The sequence below is a fragment of the Panthera leo genome, chromosome D4 (assembly GCF_018350215.1).
Source record: "Panthera leo isolate Ple1 chromosome D4, P.leo_Ple1_pat1.1, whole genome shotgun sequence".
Classification (NCBI taxonomy): domain Eukaryota; kingdom Metazoa; phylum Chordata; class Mammalia; order Carnivora; family Felidae; genus Panthera; species Panthera leo.
The window spans coordinates 43,887,878-43,910,710 of NC_056691.1; the positions used below are offsets into that span (position 1 = coordinate 43,887,878).

Consider the following 22,833-nt stretch of genomic DNA (forward strand, 5'->3'; position numbering starts at 1 on the left):
CATTTTTGAGGAAATGGTATTTGGAGACCACAGCCTGGGCACTAGGGGTACCCATTAATGAGTTGGTCATAAGCATTTTATTCTGATTATAATATGCACAACTTAGAAAGACTGAATTGGCATCGTTTTCCTTTGTTTGTAAGACTGCTCTTTAGCTGTTGCAATCAAATGTGAAAGCACATTAGATATAATTCTAAAAGGAGTCATCAAATAATATTAACACAAAAATTGCCCCATCTATTTAGATTGTAGGAAGAAGATAGAGTCAACTTTTTTTTTTTTTTTGGGGAATAATCATAAATATCTGAAATGTAGTATTTCTTTCTGTTTTGTTTTTGAGAGAGAGCATGTGTGTACAAGAACACACACTAGCAGGAGAGCAGCAGAGGGAAAGAGAGAATCCCAAGCAGGCTCCATGCTCAACACAGAGCCTGATGCAGAGCTCAGTCTCACAACTATGAAAACCATGACCTGAACTTAAATCAAGAATCGGATGCTTAACCGACTGAGCCACCCAGGCATCCCTGAAATGTAGTATTTTTTTTGTAAAAGTTGAAAAGGAAAAAAAAATCAATCTGATAGAGAAACTCTGTATGTTTAGGGTCTGTCTCTGGATTATTTTCTTTTGTAATCATTTAACGAAGGGCATTTATGACTAAGTACTTTCTTTTCTTTTTTTAGGTTTTCATTAGCGTATACTGCATGTAGCGATGGTTCTGAAATAACTGATTTTGAAAGGATAGAGCATAATCTCCTTGAGAAGTACTCTTAAACATACACAGAATAGATAATATTCACTTCTTTCTGTATTTTTATTTTTTAAAGGATCCTTTAGGAAAAAGACCCAATCCTCCCCCTGTTTCTGTGCCCTACTTGAGTCCTCTAGTGCTTCGTAAAGAACTTGAATCTTTGCTAGAAAATGAAGGTGATCAAGTGATTCACACATCCTCTTTCATCAATAAACATCCAATCATTTTCTGGAACCTCGTTTGGTATTTCAGACGTTTGGACCTTCCTAGTAACTTGCCAGGACTTATCCTCACATCTGAACATTGTAATGGAGGTGTACAGGTAGGGTACCAACTTCTATACTTGTACTATGTTGGTGTTGGTTAGAATGAGGCTTAACTTCAGAGTAACAAGTGTACAACAACAGTGCCTTAACGAGATGTACATTATTTCTCTCTCACATCAAAGTTTGGGAAGGTGGTCCTGGGATGATGTAGTCTTAGGGACCTGAGATCCTTCTGTCTTTTTGGTCAGCTGTGTATAACCTCCATTTCCAAGTTCTATACCTGGTCCAGGATGGCCTCTCTATTTCTAGCCATCATGTCCATATTCCAGCCAGCAGTAAGGATAAAAATGAATGGAGAAGAATGTGTCTTCTTTCTGTAGGGATGGTTCCTGGAGTTGTACATAACATTTCTCTATGTATCTGTTTGGCCTAAACTTAGTTATATGGTCATACCTAGTTTGCAAGGGTGGCTAGAAAAGGTAGCTTTTATTCTGAACTATCATATCACCAGTTGACCTTCTCACAACAACTTTATTTTAAAGGACTCCTCTTATGCATGTTTTTCAGGTGATATAATTAAAAGTTGGAGAAGTTAAGTAATTTCCACAAGGTCACACACCTGCTACGTGACGGGGAGCCAAGACCACAGTCTGGCTGTCTGACTTTAAAGCCCTTATTGTACTTGGGCTGGGGTGCCCGATTCCATTGGAGATAGTGGGCTCCTAGAGTTCCTTCATTTATAATATTGATTAGAGACACCCCAACACACACCAGGGGCACAGGAAAATATTTTCTTAAAGTATTACACTCTATTTTGACTCATTTATTTTAAGTAACAGCACAAGATAGTAGAAACTGTTGTACTTTCTCTACCTTAAAATTTGTTCTAATGGTGACTAATCTTTCATGTGGCCACTGTGCCAATTACCAAGTTGTCTTTGCAATCTGTGGAAGTAGGAATGAAAAGTCTGCACCTCAGAAAGTAGGAATATGTATCAATACAAATAAAAATCAAAATTTTTTGCTTAGAATTTTAGGTCCACAGTTTCAAAAGAACGCTTTTATTTTATATAACCAAGCTTTGCTAGATCCACTGGTAATTATTATGCTTAGAGTACTAATACTTTCTATTGATCTCTTTTAGCTTCCTCTGTCATCTCTGTCCCAGGATAGCAAACTTGTGTATATTCAGCTATTATGGGATAATATCAACCTTCATCAGGAACCAGGAGAACCTTTGTATGTCTCATGGAGGAATTTTAGTAAGTAAATTAGAATTAAAGACATAAAAGACTCAAACTGGAAATAACCCATGTATCTTTTCATAGGTGAATAAATAAACAAATTGTGGTACAATCCATACAGTAAAATACTATTTAACAATAACGAAGAATAATGGGTGCCTGGGTGGATCAGTCGTTTAAGTGTCCGACTTCAGCTCAGGTCATGATCTTGCAGTCCATGAGTTTGAGCCCCACGTTAGGCTCTGTACTGACAGCTCAAAGCCTGGAGCCTGCTTCAGATTCTGTGTCTCCCTCTCTCCCATTCATGCGGTGTCCCTGTCAAAAATAAAAATAAACATTAAAAAATTTTAAAAACAATAAAGAAGAATAGACTACTGAGGTAAAAAATTGAGATGAGAGAAACAAATTATTCTGCTTTACTTTAAAATTTTTCATATGTTTTTATTATTTCTTTCAAAAATCTTGCCACTTTAGATCAAATTGATTTGCGCTTGTACTGACCCATTTAACTGCATCAGGGAGTTGAAGAGTGTTTTGTGATTTTTCTGTCAAATGCCAATTGGTTAGGTATTTGGAGAGTAAATTCTTTTTTTTTTTTTTTTTTTTTAATTTATTTTGAGAGAGTGAATGAGCAAGTGCATGTGTGAGTAGGGGAGGGGCAGAGAGAGAGGGAGAGAGAGAATCCCAAGCAGGTTCTGCACTGTGAGCGCGGAGCCTGACACCAGGCTCAAACTCACAAACTGTGAGATCATAACCTGAGCTGAAATCAAGAGTTGAATCCTTAACCTACTGAGCCACCAAGGTGCCCTGGAGAGTAAATTCTATATAGTTTAAGAGTAATTTGGATGTGTTGGTATAAGATCATAATTTTAATTACATGGATACTAACCTCAAAGATTCTGGTTTCATTTTCAGTCTTTTGTATTTAGAACTTATTTTTACAGAGCATTTAAAAAGTTGTATCATTCACTGTTCCATAGTCCTTTAAGTCAATAAGACGACACAACCCAGGAGATGAATGAACAAATGACATCAGTAGGCAGTTCATGGAAGAAACATTACATAGTTTATATTAGTTTGCCAGGGCTACTATAACAATACCACAGACTGGGTGGCTTCAGCAACAGAAATTCATTCCTCACAGTCTGGAACTGGTGTGAGCAAGGTTGGTTTCTCCCAGGGCCTCCCTCCTTGGCTTGCAGTTGGCCTTTTCTCTGTGTACATGTGCATCCCCCTGGCGTCTTTTTCTCTGCTTATGAGGACACCAGTTATGTTGGATTAGGTTCCCACCCTATGACCTCATTTAACCTTAATTACCTCTTTAAACACCCTATCTTCAGGGGCGCCTGGGTGGCTTGGTCGGTTAAGCGTCCGACTTTGGCTCAGGTCATGATCTCACGGTCCGTGGGTTCGAGCCCCACGTCGGGCTCTGTGCTGACAGCTCAGAGCCTGGAGCCTGTTTCAGATTCTGTGTCTCCCTCTCTCTCTGCTCCTCCCCTGTTCATGCTCTGTCTCTCTCTGTCTCAAAAATAAATAAACATTAAAAAAAAAAAAAAAAAAAAAAGACCCTATCTTCAAATATAGCCACATTGGGGGTTAGAGCTTCAAACATATGAATTTTGAGGAGATATAATTCAGTTCCTAACACAAATATGAAAAAATGCTCAAGCTCTTTATTTAATGAAATATCAAGTTCTTTTGTTAAAAAAGGAAAAATACAAACTTAGTTACATCAGGATGGCAAAAGATCTTAATAATTAAAATCCAGTCTTTTTGAGGATATGAAGGAAAAGAACACTTTGATACACTGTTAGAAGTGCAAATGATATACTTCTGGAGAACAATGTGGACTATATTATCCATATTTAATATGTGGATATCCTTAAACTCAGCAATCACAGTAAGACAGCTCTGTTCTATAGAAAGCATATGCAAAGCTTTCTGTACAGTGATGCTTACTGTATGAATATTTGTTTTAAAAACTTCACATAAATACCTAACAGGAGAATTGAGATAAATCCATACTATGAAATGTTGGCAGCCAAGAAAAAGTATAAGGGTCATTTGCATACAGGTGTCTGAAAGGATGGATGCCCATCATATATTGAGTGAAAAAGGGCAGGTTTCAGAACACTATATGATCTTCTTTCTTTTTTTTCTTTAGAAAAATCAACCCCAAAATATATATCTGTGTTTTGAATATATGCAAGTAAAAAGGTCTAAAACTACTAACAGTGGCTCCTTGGAAGAGAAAGGGAACAGTTCACTTTTAATCTTTTATTAGATTGTCCTTTTCAAAAACTCTATTAATATTTTGCTATTTGGATTGTTTCCCTTGAAAATGCTAGTCATAAAATTATAGTTAAGTACATTATAAGCTGTTTTTGTCATTTTTGTTGTTGTGGTTTCAGTTCAGATATTTTTATGTTTTTTTTAAATAGCCAAGTAGCCTTGAAATTTCATGTTAGAAAATGATAGCATTGCTATTTCTTTAGTTATTTCCCACCTCTCTTGAAATGCACAAGTGTTTCAAAATATTCTATAATTTATGATGAGAATAAAATTTAGCATTTTCAAGAATGGCCTTATTTCTCAAGAATGCCTTGATTGGCTGCTTTAAATGAAGAATTGGCATGTAAATGACATTAAAAGAGAACAATTAAGTGGGTGATGACTTTTATTTTTTTTTTAATTTTTTTTAAACATTTATTTATTTTTGAGACAGAGAGAGAGCGAGCACATGAACAGGGGAGAGTCAGAGAAAGAGGGAGACACAGAATCTGAAACAGGCTCCAGGTTCTGAGCTGTCAGCACAGAGCCTGACGCGGGGCTCGAACCAACAGACCGCGAGATCATGACCTGAGCCGAAGTCGGACACTTAACTGACTGAGCCACCCAGGCGCCCCAAAGTGGGTGATGACTTTTAGAATGGTACAACTTCTCAATGACTTCTGGAAGAGGATTTTCAGAGACCCGCTTCCTAGCAAAACAACCATAATTGGTGAAAATTATTAAAGAAAAAGGAGGGAAGATGGCAGAGTAGACGGATCTTGAGTTTACTTTGTCCCACAGACAAATTGAAGCAACAGCTACATCTGTTGAACTAATTGAAAATGACCTGGAGACTGGTGAAACAGATCTTCCAAAGCTAGTTGTAGAGAGAAGTCCATATCAAAAAGGGGCAGCAGGGCAGTCGGGAACCATACTTCCAGTACAACTAACTACAAGTGGGAGGAGCATCATAAGCATGGGGGAGGAAGGAGGGGATCGGAGCCCATACTAGGTACCTGCACTGAGAAGCAAAGTCCCCATAACTTCTGGCTTTGAAAATCAGCAGCACTTAACTCCAGGAGAGCCAGAGGATGATAGGAAGCTGAGTCCCCACCTTTAAAGAGCCAGCATGCTAAGTAACTTGCTGGGGACACAGCAAAGCAGCAGCAGTTTGAAAAGTGCCTGGGGTATATGTGAAGGAGATTTGTTGACTAATTTTAGGACATGTACCAAAGGGGCAGAGATCTATAGACTTCTCTGGGAACAAAAGTGCTGGCAGGCACTGTTTTTCTTCTCCTCCCCTAGCCTAGATAGCTGGACACTTGGGGGAGCCAATATTAACACTCTCCATGTACCCCATGGTAGTCACAAATCAAACACCTCTAATATAAAAAAAAAAATAGAAAGGAATCTAAGCATAAAAACTAAAGAAAACCCTCAAACCACAAGGAAGAGAGCCAGAAAAGACGAAAGGAATAGAGAATTATGAAAACAACCAGAAAACAATTAAAATGGCAGTAAGTACATACCTGTCAATAATGACTTTAAATGTAAATGGACTAAACACCCTAATCAAAAGGAGAGGATGACAGAATGGATAAAAAAAAAAAGAGACCCATCTCTTTGCTGCCTACAAGAGACTTATTTTAGACCTAAAGATAAACAGAGAATGAAAGTGAAGGGCTGGAAAAAGATATGTGTGCAAATGGAAACAAACAAAACAAACAAAAGCAAATAGGGTAGCAATACTTATGTTAGACAAAAAAATAATACTCTGGTTTCTCTTCAGATTGTATAAATCTTTCGCCTTTTACCTCTATCAGACAGAAAATAGACATTAAAACAAAAGAGTGTGGAAAGAGACAAAGAAAAGCATTATATAATGATAAAGGGATCAATCCAACAATAGGCTAAAACAGACCTAAAGAATAGTCTAAGACCTAAAGAATAGTCTTTCCAACAAATGGTGCTGGGACCACTGGAGCAACATGCAAAACAAAAAAAAAGGCAAAGATGGATCACTTCCTCAAATTATACATAAAAATGAACTCAAAATGGATTATAGATCTAAATGTAAGAGCTAAAACTGTAGAAGTCTTAGAATAGGAGTAAATATTCATGACCTTGTAGAACACAGGCCTTTTTAGATATACCACCACCAAAAGCACAAGTGAGAAAAGGGAAAGTAGATTAAGTAGACAATTAAAATAAAAAACTTCTGTGCTGAAAAATAAACCATCAAAAATGTCAGCCCATGGACTAGGGGAAAGATATGTACAAATAATACACCTTAAAAAGGATTTAAAGTCAAAACATACAAAGAACTCTTACAACTCAACAATAAAAAAACAACCCACTTTAAAACTGGGCAAAGGATCTGTCTTAGTCCATTCTGGCTACTGTAACAAAATACCAAAGACTGGGTGGCTTATAAACAATAGAAATGTATTTCTCACAGTTCTGTGGGTCCAAGATCAGGGTGCCAACACAGTTCAGGGCCCTCTTCCAGGTTGCAGATTTCTCATTAGATCCTTTCATATGAGGGAACTCTGGTACCGCCCCCCCCCCCACTAAATTTTATAGGCACTAATCCAGTCATGAGGGCTCTGCCCTCATGACCTAATTGCCTCCCAAAGGCCTCACCTCCTAATGCCATTACATTTGATATGAGGTCTTTCAACATAAGAATTTTGGGGAGACACATTCAGACCATAGTAGGATCTGAATAGACAGTTCTTCAGAGATGTTATACAAATGGCCAAAAGCAAATGAAAAGATGTTAGATATCATTAGACCTCAAGGACATGCAAACCAAAACCACAAAGAGAGACACTTCCCACTCAGTAGGTAGGCCATAATCTAAAGGATCAGACACTAACAAGCGTTGGTGTTAGTGAGGATATAGAGAAATTGGAACCCTTATACACTGCTGAGTGGAATAAAGAATAGTGGAGCTACTTTGGAAAACAGTTTCGCAGGTCCTCAAAATAGTAGAGTATTCATAAGACACAGCAGTTGCACTCTTGAGTATATACCAAGAAATGAAAACATACCTATGTATAAAAATTTGTGCACTGTGCTTAGCATTTTCTTAATAGCCAAATAATGGAAACCACCTAAATGTCCATCCACTGATAAATGGATAAAATATGGCCTATCCATACAGTGGAATATTATTTAAAAATAAAAGTATTATTTTTAGGGCTGAGGGGTTTGGGAGATAGAGGAGGGACTGCTAATAGGAGATTTCTTTGGGGATGATAATATGATGATTGTACAGCTTAATGTACTGAAAACCACTGAATTGTACACTTTAAATGGGTGTATTGAATGGTTTGGGAATTACATCTCGAAGTGTTAATTAAACTAAATGAGAAACTGAAGTTGCAGATTATATTTGGGTTAGGTTCTAAAATCACAGCATAGCATAAAAATCAAATATATTCAAAGGTCATCATGTGGCAGGTAGAAGAGCTAGAATCAGAGCCCGTAAGAGCCAGTATTTCCCCTTGTAATAGAGAGCTTTGCTGTTTCTTTGTTTGAACACAAATGAAGTACTACTAGCTACCTTTACTAAGGGGCTGTGTTGTACGAAAAATACAACAGCTGGTTTTATGATGGATTCTCAATGAGACTGACTAGGGAGCTACTGGATACATATTCCCATCTCAACTCACATGGGTATAAATAAAATTGTACGGCTGCTGGAATTACCTGCAGTATTAGTTTTCCTTTTATTCTGGGCCAAGCACACTTCATTGATTTTGTATACTTTGAATGTCAGCACGATTGAATTCCAGTACAGTACTGAAGCACTTTTATAATCTATGAAATCTGTATAAATGTTTGTTCTTAATAATTCTAGAATTGCCTTTGTATCAATTAGGATTATACTCGGCTATATTTAATGGCAAATAACAGAAGTTTAAACAGGTAAAGATTATTCTCTCCCATAGAGAAGTTATGAAGTGGACACTCCAGGACTGATAGGCAACTCCTCTGTCATCAGGGACCCAGGCTCCTTGTGTTGTGTCTTACTTGTGTCTTGCGTTTCCATCAGTTAAGGTTGCTCTGTGGTTATAAGATTGCTGCTGGAGTACAAACTATCACATCCCAGCCTGAAGCAGGAACCCCTGTGTTCAGAGAAAAGGCAAAGGGACAAGCCTTTCCTATCTGAAGAAAGCAGGAAAAACATTTTGTAGCTGGTCACATTGACACAGAAGTTTACTCTTAAGGGGGAGGCGGTGTTGAATAGAAAACTAGAAAATGCTACAGTTCTGGAAAAAAAGTCTTTTAAAAGTAATTATTCTTACTTCCTGTATTCTTCTTATTAGATTCTGAAAAGAAATTGTCTCTCCTGTCAGAGGAACAAGAAGCAACAAGCACTTTAGTAGAAACCATCAGGCAGAGTATTCAACATAATGATGTTCTGAAACCCATCAACCTACTTTCACAGCTAATAAAGCCAGACATGAAAAGACAAAGGTAATAATCATTTTTGCTTCTTGCCACTCAATTTCATGTTTAAGTATTATTTAAAACATATCTCTAATTGTAAAAGAAGCATACCTGTTTTGAAAAGTGCTACCCAGAGTTCCCTTTCATACCTGAGCAAACCTAACAAAAGTTCTGGTATAGAGGAATAGATTAAATTTTAGGAGGTGATTCATGAATGTCTAAACTGTACTGCGTCTTTGGGAACCACTGCTGTTATTCACTGGAAAGCTTCGATGAATTTGTTAACAGTGATGTTATTATACATGTATACTGCTTGTTCAGGCCCTGTCAACCTGTGCATCTTATATTTTATTTTCTTGTGGGATAGTTAAAAAAAAAAAAAAAAAAAACCTATTTAGGAATAGAAACAATTTAGGAACGTGATGGAAACAGTGAATTAAAAAGGATAAGGGGCTTTCCTGCTTCTGCTAACATGCTTAGATCAGTACTCACTCCAGCCTCTACATAAGTAAATTTTGCAGTGGAAACTTCAGAAAAGTGGCATCATAAATTCTACCAATCATTAACAGTTTCCAGGTACTCTACAAGTTTCTTTGGTTGTGGCATCTTTGAAGATAACTTCAGAAGTGATAGAGCATGAATTGATTATGAAAATGATGGGTCCTTTTGTAATCTCAATAGGTGAGATAGAGATGACCTTCACAGTCTAAAGAGCAGCTAGTTTCAAGCATCTGTAGTTTAAGGGCAGGGAAGGAAAATTAGAAATGACAGGTTATGGCTTCTGAACCTTTTAAACAAAGCTATATGATGAAGCTTTATCAGAGTCAACATTACTCTGCAATTTTTTTCTATGTTAAAATATTCAGGAATCACTTCATTTCTTAAGCTTTCCTTCATTTTTAAGGTTTGGCTTTTGACAGTATTATGTTCACAGACCAAATAAATATGGTTCATCCTTTATTGGTAGGTTAAATAGTAAAGAGACCACACCACCTTTCACACTGTGTCCAAGGGTTTTGGACCCCGAACTTACTTAAAAATTAACATTACTTTGTCAAGTGGCAAAAGATGAGAGAAGACCCTGCTTTTGCAAATTTTAATTGGAAAGTAGAGTTAAATTGACCCCTTGAATGACCCCCCCATGGAATTGATAATCTGTGTATAATTTTGGACTACCCCAAAACTTAATAGCCTACTCTTGACCGGACACCTTACCTATAGCGTAAACAGTTAACACATTTTGTATGTTGTATTATATACTGTGTTTCTACAATAAAGTTACTAAAGAAAATGTTACTAAAAAATTATAAGGGAAATACCTTTATAGGACTCTGCTGTATTGAAAAGCAAAACAAAAACAGTGTGGGGGTGCCTGAGTGGCTCAGTCTGTTAAGTATCTGACTTCAGCTCAGGTTGTGATCTCACAGTTCACAAGTTTGAGCCCCATATCCAGCTCTGTGCTGACAGCTCAGAGCCTGGAGCCTGCTTTGTTTGGATTCTGTCTCCCCCTCTCTCTCTCCCTCAAAAATAAACATTAAAAAAAAAAAGTGTAGGTGGACCCATGGAACTCAAACCCATATTGTTCAAGGGTGAAACTGTGTATTGTTAAAATGTTAATAATGAAGGTAAGCCATTTAAAAGTTTTTGGTGTGAAGCCTTATGCCCATAACTTTTTAATTTGAAATAGAAATTCAGTGTTGCAAAGGGTGACATAACTGTGGAGTGATATCAAAACCAGTGGATACATTGCTGTTAACTATAGAGCTTGGGGAGCCTGGGTGGCTCAGTTGGTTGGGCGTCCGACTTCGGCTCAGGTCACGATCTCGCGGTCCGCGGGTTCGAGCCCCGCATCGGGCTCTGGGCTGATGGCTCAGAGCCTGGAGCCTGCTTCCGATTCTGTGTTTCCCTCTCTTTCTGCCCCTCCCCCGTTCATGCTGTGTCTCTCTCTGTCTGAAAAATAAACGTTAAAAAAAAAAAAAAAAAAAACTATAGAGCTTAATCATTGCTCACCATTTTAAAAAACCGCCATGAGGGGCGCCTGGGTGGCTTGGTCGGTTAAGCGTCCGACTTCGGCTCAGGTCATGATCTCATGGTCCGTGAGTTCGAGCCCCGCGTCGGGCTCTGTGCTGACAGCTCAGAGCCTGGAGCCTGTTTCAGATTCTGTGTCTCCCTCTCTCTCTGCCCCTCCCCTGTTCATGCTCTGTCTTTCTCTGTCTCAAAAATAAATAAATGTTAAAAAAAAAAAATTTAAAAAACCGCCGTGTGTTTTTATGTTCTTTGCCCATTAACTTTAAAAATACTTGTTTTATAGGAGTTTATACCGAGAAATCCTCTTCTTATCATTAGTGTCTCTTGGAAGAGAGAATATTGATATTGGTAAGTTGGTTAATGATTACTAAAGCAGGTTTTTTCATTCTCTTAAGTAATTTACACAATTGCAATTGGTATGGGTAAACACTCCTCTTAAGTTTTGAAAAGATTTCTACTTTTAAATATGCAGTTTATATATGTACTTGACTTTACTTGACTACCATTTTTCTCTTTATGGCTTTTGTTTCACAAATTACAACTCCATTTTTGAAAATGTCTTTCAGAGGCTTTTGACAATGAATATGGACTTGCATACAATAATTTGTCTTCAGAGATTCTTGAGAAGTTACAGAAAATTGATGCTCCGCCAAGTATCAGTGTGGAATGGTGCAGGAAGTGTTTTGGAGCGCCTCTCATTTAAGTAAGAGGTTCACTAGATTTTTTGATGCACAAAGCTTGAGGGTAAATAGATTCAGTTGGCAAACATGTAAGGTTTGTTCCAAATGCTAACGATTGATGAAAGTGAAATGAAGTTAACTCTTGGGACAGTATATAATGAAATGTAGCTTATACTGAATCCTCTTGCAACATAAAAATGCTATTAAAATGTCCCAGGGTTCATGTCTGAAGGTTTGCAACTTCTAAATGGTTTTATCTGCCTCCGCTTGAAAACTGTTTTTTGGATTTCTCAGTGTATGTAGGTTGATGAGAAATATTAATTCTTGGCATTTTGTTTATATTTGAAGCTGTTGGGTTTGGGGCATAGTAGTTTAATGTAAACTTGCCTAACCCCCAAACAAATGAAATCTCAATTATAAGAGCAACTATTTGTGTATGTGTGTATATGTGTGGCTGTGTAGGTATTTGTATGTACAGCCATATTATATTTATTAAAATTCTTAGACTGCATGTTGCAATACAGTTCTCTGAAAGGGGTCTGCAGCTATTAAATGACTACTACTAAACTCCTCTGTAGTCATTAATCAAAATTACCTTAAAGTCTGATGACAACCGCCTTGCCTCTATTTCTTCATATTATGTATTTTCTTCCTTAATGGATTATCTTGAATATCCACATTACTTTTCATCCTCTTCCTAATACCATTAATTTGCAACAGCTTTAAGATTGGAATAAATGAGCCAATCATGTAGTTTAAATGAAATTAAATCAGCCTCATAATTTACAAAATTGGAATAGGTTTAAAATGTTCCTCTTTATTCTTTGGACCTGAAATTGTTCAGGTACATTAATTGTTGCTATTGGTCACTTTTAAAAACCTGTGGGATAAACTTGCACTGCATACAGAAATTTTATTCTTGTATAATAGATTTCTATGCTTATTATTTGTGCATTTGTAAATAGTTTTTTTTAGGATTGATCAATAAGTCTTAAAACATTAAAGCTTATTAGGCTTGTTGCCAGTAGGTTCAAGAAAATCATGACCTCACATGCCTGACATTTATCATGCCTTTCATTAAAAATGTCCCTTAGGAATAGTAATGTTTGCCTTAACTCTGCATGGTTGAAAAAGCCAATGGTTGATATGTGTGCTTTTATAGTAATTATGCGGATGACTAGATCAACTGATTAAAAAATTATTTCCATTACAAATCTCCCACCTGGTGTAATCTTTAAGAACTTGTTACTATACCAGTCTTCCAACATTTCAGGGTTAATCTGACCTATGCAGATTTCATTTCAATTTATTGTGAAAGTGCTAAGTGAAAGAACTTGTCAGAAATTATGCACAACTCTCATTACCTTAAAGTGGATTGTTTGCACTGTCTCATAGTATGTATTTTTGCAATTTAACACTGCCCCATCAAGTTTGGAATTACCTTGCAAATAAAAACCCCAGGTTGAATAAAATGAAAAATTCTTAAGCTTGCTGTGCTGTTCCGTCACATCTTCAAAGCTCCTGAAATGTGGACAATTCTAACCCTTTTGACTTTTAGAATCCAGTACTGTTTAAGCCTTAACTTGAACTAAATTACCCCCAAAGCACTTACTAAGAAGTGTAATGAACATCTCCTTACACATTTAAGATTTGGCCGTATTTGTACCAAAGTATGCATTTTCTAGTAACTGTCTGTAACATTCTAAATGACTCATCCATTTTACATTGGAAACCTTAGCCTGCTGCTGTCAAGAAATAGGGATCAATTTATTAAAAGCACATAAAGGCCTTTTCTAGCACCTACCATAGAAAGTGGACCACTACAAACTGCAAAGGAAAACCAAACAGCCAGATATACAATTATTATCCATAGATTTAGAGATGTTTACAATGAGTTGTAGCAATGTATAAAACTTAAAAGCCTGAGAACTTCTGCAAATAATCTTTCAAATTAGTGCAGATTGTTTTTTAACATTACCTAAATGCTAAACCTTTAACATAGGGAGTGGACAGTCTGATACAACTTTAGCTGCATTTTGTAGGTTAATTATAGCAACCCGCTTTGTTAGGGTTAACTGTGTTCAGTAAGCAAAATATAAGCATAAGTCTCTTAATATTGGGATATTCAATTGTTGCTCTTTTCATTTTTGGTGCAAACTAGAAATGCAGGATACAACATTCTTAATGTTGAAATATTCTCCAACATCCTCTTTTAAAAAGTAGTTCTCAATCTTAAATCTGCTGGGATTAATGAGCTAGAATAGTCTAACCCAAGTATTATCTGTCCACTTTAGTGACTGTACTCCTTAATATGAGAAACAGGGTGATGGTTCTCATGTTTCATACATTGGAATCAACCAAGTACTGGTTAATACAAACTCTGGGCTGTATTGACTTCTGGCCTTTATGTGACCCCCCCATGACTGCAGTGTTACTCCTTTTTGGTTTGGGTCATTTTAAAATGCTTCATTTTCCTTTTCTGCCTTTTTAGTTTGACTTCAATTTACAAAATATCAATTGCCAATCAAGACTTCCCCTTTTATGTAACATTTTAGTACCTTGTATGAAGAGCAATGGAGATCTCACTTTTGCCTAAGAATCTTCTATCTGGTCCAGTCTAGGGGATGGCATTACTGGTATTAGCCTGAAACTTGCAAGTAATGTAGAATCTCGGGCCCCAAACTTCTGAATCACTGCACATTTTGTGAAGCACTGCTCCTCTGTTAAAAGCAGTTTGAAAATTTTACTTACCTGTGGTTAAAAAAAAATGTATAATCCAGCAAATAAGGAACTCCTGTTCTTCACCCTTAAAGCCTAACGTGCCTTTTAATGATCCTTCTAGTCTGTAAAAGGTTGGTTCTAACTGCAATTACTACAGAAACTAGACAGGCTACATTAGAAAAAGCACGCTTTCTCTTTGTGCATCTTTCATTGATGCAAGGAATGTTTCTTAAAGGCACACTGAAACCATAAAAAGGATGAATATAACAATTCACTAGAGGTGAAAAGCTTTTTGTTAATACAACTTGCACTGGTTTTAAAAGCTTTGTGAACTGTTTTAAAATGGTATCCGTTAACTATGCTTTTAACAAGGTATCTTTTTTTTACTTACATATGACAAATGTCCATCTTCATAAGGGCACTTTTCATGTATTATGTATAGATCTTTAAAACTGTATTCTTCAAAATAAAGTATACAAAAGATTAATAGTCTGTCCTTTATTTCCCCCAAGTTGTTCCATGACGCACTGAAAAAGCAGTGGACATTCTGCTCAGAATCCTTTCCTGAGCTATCCACCCATTCCCCCCAGAACCCTGTCCTGGCCATCTCTACCACTGTCCCAGTGTGGTCTCAGCCTCTCCACTTGAAGGGATCTCCTGCACACTTCCTTTTCTGTGACCAGAATTTGTTTCTTATGAATGAAGAAAATCAATAAAGGTAGTTTGACGTCTGATCTTATTTATTTGTTCCTCTTACAACAATCTCATTTTTGACTGGACTCAGACTTTGAGGTAGAAGCTCTCAGAGAAGACAGCCTCCGTCTCTTGGCAATCTGTTCCTGGCGCTTTTCTTTGGCCTCCTAAACAAAACAAAAAAGCAGTTATAGCTTGTCTGAGTTAAAAATGTAAATCCAAAGTAAGGCCTGACTTTTTCTACCAGGTATTTTGACTTACCTTCATTCTCTTGGCCAAAAGCTTAGCGTATTCTGCAGCCTCTTCCTTGTTTTTCTTCGTGCGCTGCTTCTTCAAAGCAATGCGCCGACGTTTGTGTTGGAGGACACGTGGAGTAACAAGACGCTGTATCTTGGGTGCTTTGGTTCGAGGTTTCTTACCTGAAAATTCAGACAAGAATTCCATCACTTGTCAAGAATACCCTTGTTCATCAGAATCCACATCTACATTTTAAAAACATTACTAATAGTAATAGCTAGGAAAACTTAGCTGTATGAGGCCTTAAGCTGAATCTGAACTATTGTATAATTTAAAACACTACCCTGTCAAACAAAAAGACAAGATGGGCTAAATATTCTCAAAATATAAGTAGCTGATTAAGTCCTTCTGCAAGGTGAACAGACTTTGTCTACTAGATGCCAGGGTTTTCCTGCGTAGTGCATTTAATCCTAAGACAGCCTGTTACACATTAGTACTCTGAATGTCAAGTTCAAGAACATATGTAGATTCATGTTACGCTGCCTGGAGAAAGCCCTATCCCAAGCTTTTTCCTACTCCATTTTGATTTCCCTTCCACAGTTAGATGGTCTTTGTAAGGTATTCTACGTTTGTACTGTTAAGACACTGGAGCATTATTTTCAAACCGTATTAACTGTATGTTTAACTCATCTATGAAAACTAAGTACAACTCTTATCTGCACCAATATCCTAACCACACTTTGAAATCCCATTTGTGCTTGAGTCTAGTATTTGCCAAGGCAGACCCTGCCAATCTGGGGAATGAAACCACGCACATTAGAATGTACAACACACTGTGCTTAGAGTATCTTCGTTTGTTGTCTGTGAATCCCAAATCCTAATCTGCTTTGGAGCAAAAGCCTTTTCCGATGTAATCATTGGAGTCTGTGGACAACTAGTTCGATTAACAAATAGCTAAGGCAAATATTCTAAAAGGAAATGCTCAATTGTTCAGGTTCTGCTGCTACAAGTCAAACAATCCCTTAATTTTAAAGATGTTAAGAACCTGTATTACAAGCCTGTTAACCAGAACACTGGCTACACTGGCAGTATTTCCAGGGGTGTGGTCATGGGCAACTGCCACGTACCTGCCTTTTCTTTCTAACTGTGAACTTCAGGAGAACAACTTGTTCTTTTATACTATATCCTCTACACTTAAAATAGTACCTGGCACACAGGTGTTCAGATATTTTGGACTGACCCATAAGCACTCACTATATGCCAGGAGCCACATTTTCCCAGATTTGTCAGGAAAACCCAACCAGGACTGACATGCTCCTTATTCCATGTAATGTAAAATACTCCTACACTTTACTACACACATACCTTACTACAGACATTAACGTTACAGAAAACAGGTGCTACAGACCTCACTGGTAATGGATTATGTTACCTAACAAACTATGTATCTAGTATATACCATCTTAACATATAAAAGCTCCAAAAACCCAAACACCTGGACCTAGTATTTTGAATAAAGTGTTTTTCTTCTAATGGCCACAATTCCTATTGCCACCCACACCTAAGACTGAGAAAAAAAGGGCCAGGGGTGCATTGGTGGCTCAGCTGGTTAAGTGTCAAGACTCTTAGTTCAGCTCAGGGCATGGTCTCAACAGTTCATGGGATCGCGCCCCAAGTAGGACTCTGCACTGACAGTGCAGAACCTGCTTGGGATTCTCTCTCCCCCTTGCCTGCTTGCACTTGCTTTCTATCAAAAACAACAAACATTTAAAAATTTTGACTTAAAAAGGGGGGGGGGGGGGTTGGGCAGAAGTTAAAGCAACTTCAGTTGATGAAAGTATAAATTCTTCTATAAACAAACAATAGAAACGCTAACATGTAAAGAAAGCAAAATTATGGGGGGGGGGGGGGGGGGGATGTGAGAGCACGTTCAATCCTAGTCCCAGAATTTTTCATCAATTTTTTTTTGACTCCTAACCCCAAAGCCATGAACTTCACACATCTGATAGAAGTCATCTTCAGATAAACTTATACATCAATGACTCAAAGCAAAATTCCAAGTATGCTTCTAGAGAATCATCAGATATGACAAGGATTAATACCAACTGGCTATATTGACCCTCTCCCCCAGTTTTCCTAAAAAACTTAAACCCCAAGCAAATACGTAGTGGGCAGACCTTACTTTCTAGTATGCCCACAACATGCTACAGACAAATGAAATGGAGCAAACTCTAAATTGCAAAACCTCCCCTACCTTCTTTATTTAGGGGCTTTCGCACAACATACTGGCGGACATCATCTTCCTTTGAGAGATTGAAAAGCTTGCGGATTCTGCTAGCTCTCTTGGGTCCCAGGCGACGAGGCACAGTAGTATCAGTGAGTCCAGGAATATCCTTCTCCCCTGAAAGGAAAAAGTGATCAAAGACCTTTTTAATCCCACAACTTTCTTACAAACAAAAATCCTAATTACTCTTTATGCATTGGTAAAGAAACAAGTCCACTGGTCAAACTGTGGACACTGCAAATAAAGAACACTCGGGTAATCAACTTTTAAATCAATGTCAACAAAAACTGAACTCAAGAACACAAAGAAACCTCACCTTTTTTCACAATGACCAAGTTGAGAACACTGAGATTGGCATCCACGATGCAACCCCGAACAGATTTGCGCTTTCTTTCTCCAGTCCTCCGTGGTCGGTAGCAGGAATGCCCCTTACTCAGCAGGAGGCGGACACGGCCATGGGTCAAGACACCCTGCTTCATGGGGAAGCCTTGTTTGTCATTGCCACCACTGATTCGTACCACGTAACCCTGTAACATACAATGACACGTTGCAAAATAAAAGACTAAGGCCCTTATGAAGTATACCCCAAATCCTAGAAGTATGCTAAAACCAATTTGAAACTTGGTTATGAAGTTTTCTTTATTTTCAGTTTGCCAAGATCAATTAGCAAATTCCTATCAATCAAGCCCTCTTTCTAACCTATACATTTTTGTACTAACAGTTCCAGGGAAGGAAAGATTATGTGAAGAAACCACAAGAGAACAAACAAGTGAACCAGAAACAACCCTGTTGGCACTTTTTAAAGATACTCTTTGGAGATTATCAGCTTGCAGGGCAAGAACTTTAGGTATTATTTTCCCATGTGACCTACAAAACCCTGCAAGGTGATAACGCTACCCGAAAAAGGTACACTTGCAAAGAACCAGCCCAAGGTCAGAAGACAGAACCCGGAGTTTGAACCGCACTACATACACCAATTACCAACTACGTTTACTACCTCTTACACAGCTTCAACAATTTAATAGTCAACTTTTACCTTCCATTCTTCCCCTAATGCATCAGCAGCAACTTCTGTGGCCATTCGCTTCTCATAAAAGGTACGAAGTTTGCGTTCATCGTCCACTTCAATGAGTTTCTGGCAGCCAGTAGCTGGGAAAGAGATGTTCAGCTAAGGATTAAGGGGGGGGGGGGGGGGGGGGGGGGAGAGCTTTAGAGAACCGCTGAATTTACAAAGGTAATTCCATTGCCACAAGCCTTTTATGTAACAGACGAGCAGAAATGCTGAAATGTGTTCTACTAGCTAAAACGTGTGCATAGAATAACGCGGAAGCACCGCCCTAAAACCCGGGCTAATTTTTCCTCAAGCATCGCGGAATGACCCCGGCGCGAAGGGCCCTCCGTAGCCGTGTAGCCTACCAGAGCAAGGAGCCCGAGTTACGGGCCGCAACTAGGCAACAGGGTCATTATCTGTCCCGCCGGGCGTGAGGACGCCACCATGGCGCTCCCCGCCCGGCGCGGCTCCAGCTGTAATCGCTCGCCATCCGCTCTCCCAAGAACCCGTGGCCCCAAGAATGGAGAACTTTCTCCCGCCTCAGACTCTCCTCAGCCTACAGCTAGGATTTTGGAAAGCTAGGACTGCGGTAATGCAGCGTCCTGGGGCACGATTCACGTACCCCAAGCCTAGCCCAAAACCCTCCACCGCTTCCTACCTTCATGGTGAGGCTGCCTACCGCCTCCGAAGCGCCACGAAAAAAGAGGCCCGACTTCCGCTTAGCCCACGTCTCATAGGCACTTCTAGTTCTCGCGAGGTTAGAGGACGTCTGGGATAGCGGAAGTGAGCATAGGTGGGCGGCACTTCCGGAGCCGGGTTTAATTAGTGTAGAAGGGTTAGTTCCGCGAGCTGTCTGTGTCATTCTCGCCGTGACGTTTGTTTTGTTCGTTTTTGGTTTTTTGTTTTTTGTTTCTGAAGGTTAGCATGTCCGCTGCTCAGTATGTCCCGCACCCTCCTGGGCCAGAGCGGGGTCCCAGCTCCATCTTGGCCACTCTGCATCTGCTGCTACCACAGAAGGAAGGCAGGAGCGGAGTTCAACTCTCTTGGCCTCTCCTGTACCTTAGTGTCCGAAGATTTTTAGTTCCTTTTGGTTCAGAAGCTTGCTCTGCCCTGGTTCCGGCTGTTCACAGCAGGATGACTCGAAAGCCGTGGTTTGATTTTGTGCATGTCCTCTAACCAGTCGCCCTGCAGACATCGTTTTCTTTTAAAAAAATTTTTTTTTAACGTTTATTTATTTTTGAGACAGAGAGAGACACAGCATGAGCGGGGGAGGGGCCGAGAGAGAGAGGGAGACACAGAATCGGAAGCTGGCTCCAGGCTCTGAGCCATCAGCCCAGAGCCCGACGGGGGGCTCGAACTCGCGGACCGCAAGATCGTGACCTGAGCTGAAGTCGGACGCTCAACCGACTGAGCCACCCAGGCGCCCCCAGACATCGTTTTCTGTCGCAGAATAACACTTTTCCTTTCGCGCAAGCCATTAACCGCAGTTACCCTCAGTCCAGGCTACCATCGGTGCGTCCCAAATAGTCTTCCTGGTTCTCTCTTGCCTGTAGAATCTACAACGCCAAATTCTATCATTCCCTTGCTGGAAATGTGCCATTTACTTTCCACTGCAGTTAAATGCTTTCCCATCTCTTGTCCCTGGCCTCAAACTTCCCACAAATTCCTCTATTGCCATTCGTTAATGCCATGCAGGTCTTTCGGATTAGATGTCACTCCCAAGACAAACCCTTCCTGACCATGCTACCTAAAATAGTACTCCTCTTTTTATCTCTGTTTTTCTTTCTCATACTTAATCATGATACCTAAATGGTATGTTTACGGTCTGTGTCCACTACTAGGTGATAAATGAGGCCAGGGATCCTATCTTAACTTCACTGTGGGACACTTAGGGCACAGCACAGTGCATGGCACATGTAAGTGGTCAGTAAATATTTGTTAAATTAATAACCCCGGCCCTTGTATGTATTAATGTATTGCAGTGTGGTAGCATGGAACCAGCCAGCAGAGGGAGAATAAGTGAATGTGTTATAGTAAATCTTGAATCTGCAGTGATGCAACTCTTAATAGTATAAAAGATGGGAGAAAGATACAGTGCATTTGATAGTGCTCCAGAACATTCCTGGGAAGACAAGCATGGGAACCCAGGTAGTGTAACTCGGAAATCCACACTTGAAATCAGTATCCTGAAGGAAGAAATGTTTATTGCCTATTACATATTTATTCCATATTTATTCTTCGAGAAATAAAAACTCCTGTATTTCAGGTAAACAATAATTTACTTTCCAAGATTATTACATCCCATCTTCCACTTCAGTATCGCAAAGATTTTAGTTTAGGCCTGTTTTACATTCAAAGTTGAAATGTTCTACCAAATCCTGTTTGATCATTTAGTTTTAATGTCTAGAAGGTTTGTGAAATGATGCATTTAAAACCTGTGTAATTTTTTCTGTAATGAGGTGAAAATGGTGTAACAGAATTAATCATTTTTAAGTAAACAATTCATTGACATTTAGTACACTGACAGTGTTACCCATCCACTATTTCCATCTAGTTCCAGGAGGAAACCCTGTACTTATTCAACAGTTGCTCTCCATTCCCCTTCTCTAGCAGCCATGGGCAACCATGATTGTGTTCTGTCTCTATGGATTTAGGTCTTCTGTATATTTCATATAAATGGAATTATATGTCTGGCTTCTAATGTCTCTGAAATTCGTCTACGTTGTAGCATTTATCAATACTTCATTCGTTTTATTAAAGTTTTAAAATTTTATTTTTTTAATTGTTTTTATTTTAGAGGAGAGAGTGCACTGGAGTGGGGAGAGGGGCTGAGGGGAAGGGGGAGAGGGAGAGAGGGAGGGAATCTTAAGCAGGCTCCACGTTCAGCGTGGACCCAGATGCAGGGCTTGATCCCATCACACGGGGATCATGACCTGAGCCGAAATCAAAAGTTGGATGCTCAACAGATTTGTTTATCCATTCATTCATCCACTGATGGACATCTGGGCCGTTTCCAACTTGTAACTTGTGAGTAGTGCTGGTATGTTTGAGTACCCATTTTCAAATTTTTGGGTTACATACCTAAAAGTGGAATCAATGGGTCATATGTTAATTCTGTGTTTAATTCCTGCAAGAACTGCCAAACTGTTTCACAGCTGCTGAGCCATTTTACATTTCCACCAGCAATTTATGAGGGTTCCAATTTCTCCACATCCTAGACAACACTTGTTATTTTGTTATTTTCTTTTTTTTTTTTTTTTTTTTTAATTATAGCCATCCTAGTGGGTGTGAAGTGATACCTCATTGTGGTTTTGATGTGCATTTTCCTAATGAGTAATGATGTTGAGCATCTTTTCACTTACCTGTTGGCCTTTTGTATATCTTCTTTGGAGAATAGAAAACTAAAAAAACAAAATTGGGCGGTACTTGAATAAATTTTTTTAATGTTTCTTTTCAGGGGACAGAGAGAGAGAGAGAGAGCGAGGGGCAGAGAGAGAGGGAGACACAGAATCAGCACAGAGCCGGTTGCGGGGCTCAAACCCACAAACCATGAGATCATGACCTGAGCTAAAGTTGGATGCTAAACCAACTGAGCCACCCAGGCATCCCTCCAATTATGTTTCTTAGCTCTAATTGTTTTCATTGAAGTAGTGGTGGTGAGTTAACGTGAGGCCAAAAGTGTCTTTCCACTTTCTTGTTAATGTCTTTTGATGTACAATAGTTTTTAATTTTGATGAAGTCCATTTTTTTTCTTTACATTCATGCTTTTGGTGCTGTATCTGAGACAAATCGATTGCCAAATCCAAAGTCATGATGATTTACACTTATATGTTATTAAATAAAATCTTAAAATTTAATCTCTACATCCAGCCTGGGGCTTGAACTCACGACCATGAGATCGAGAGCACCACACTCCCCTGACTGTGCCAGGTAGGCGTCCCTACCCCTACATTTTCTTTCAAGAATTGCATGGCTTGAGTTCTTATATTTAGGCCACTGATCCATTTTGAGTTGATTTGTTAATATTGCATGAGGTAGTGAGTCCAACTTTCTTCTTTTGCATGTAGATATCCAGTTGGCCCACCAGCATTTGTTAATGAGACTATTCTTTCCCTCATTGAATGATCTTGGCACCCTTGTTGAAAATCAGT

General features: G+C 38.9%; 2 protein-coding genes across 7 annotated transcripts in view; one reads left to right on the forward strand and one right to left on the reverse strand.

Moving 5' to 3' along the window:
* DENND4C (DENN domain containing 4C) overlaps positions 1–14,904 on the forward strand; it is a 122,941-nt gene extending 108,037 nt beyond the window's left edge. For 5 of the 6 annotated variants that reach the window (XM_042912037.1, XM_042912039.1, XM_042912038.1 and 2 more), the window contains 5 exons: positions 826–1,071; positions 2,160–2,277; positions 8,865–9,015; positions 11,300–11,364; positions 11,583–14,904. In XM_042912037.1, the coding sequence (XP_042767971.1) occupies positions 826–1,071; positions 2,160–2,277; positions 8,865–9,015; positions 11,300–11,364; positions 11,583–11,719 (717 nt within the window). In that variant the 3' untranslated portion in view covers positions 11,720–14,904. Of the gene's footprint in view, positions 1–825; positions 1,072–2,159; positions 2,278–8,864; positions 9,016–11,299; positions 11,365–11,582 lie in introns of those variants that run through there. The other variant, XR_006195701.1, reaches the window with a different exon arrangement.
* A 232-nt stretch (positions 14,905–15,136) lies between these two features.
* RPS6 (ribosomal protein S6) lies at positions 15,137–19,559 on the reverse strand. The gene is made up of 6 exons (XM_042912042.1): positions 19,341–19,559; positions 18,668–18,799; positions 17,948–18,158; positions 17,602–17,748; positions 15,372–15,529; positions 15,137–15,277 (listed from the first exon to the last, which is right to left on the reverse strand). Exons 1-6 carry the CDS (start codon positions 19,542–19,544, stop codon positions 15,182–15,184), a joined length of 948 nt encoding a protein of 315 aa, XP_042767976.1. The 5' UTR covers positions 19,545–19,559; the 3' UTR covers positions 15,137–15,181.
* Positions 19,560–22,833: the final 3,274 nt, after the last annotated feature.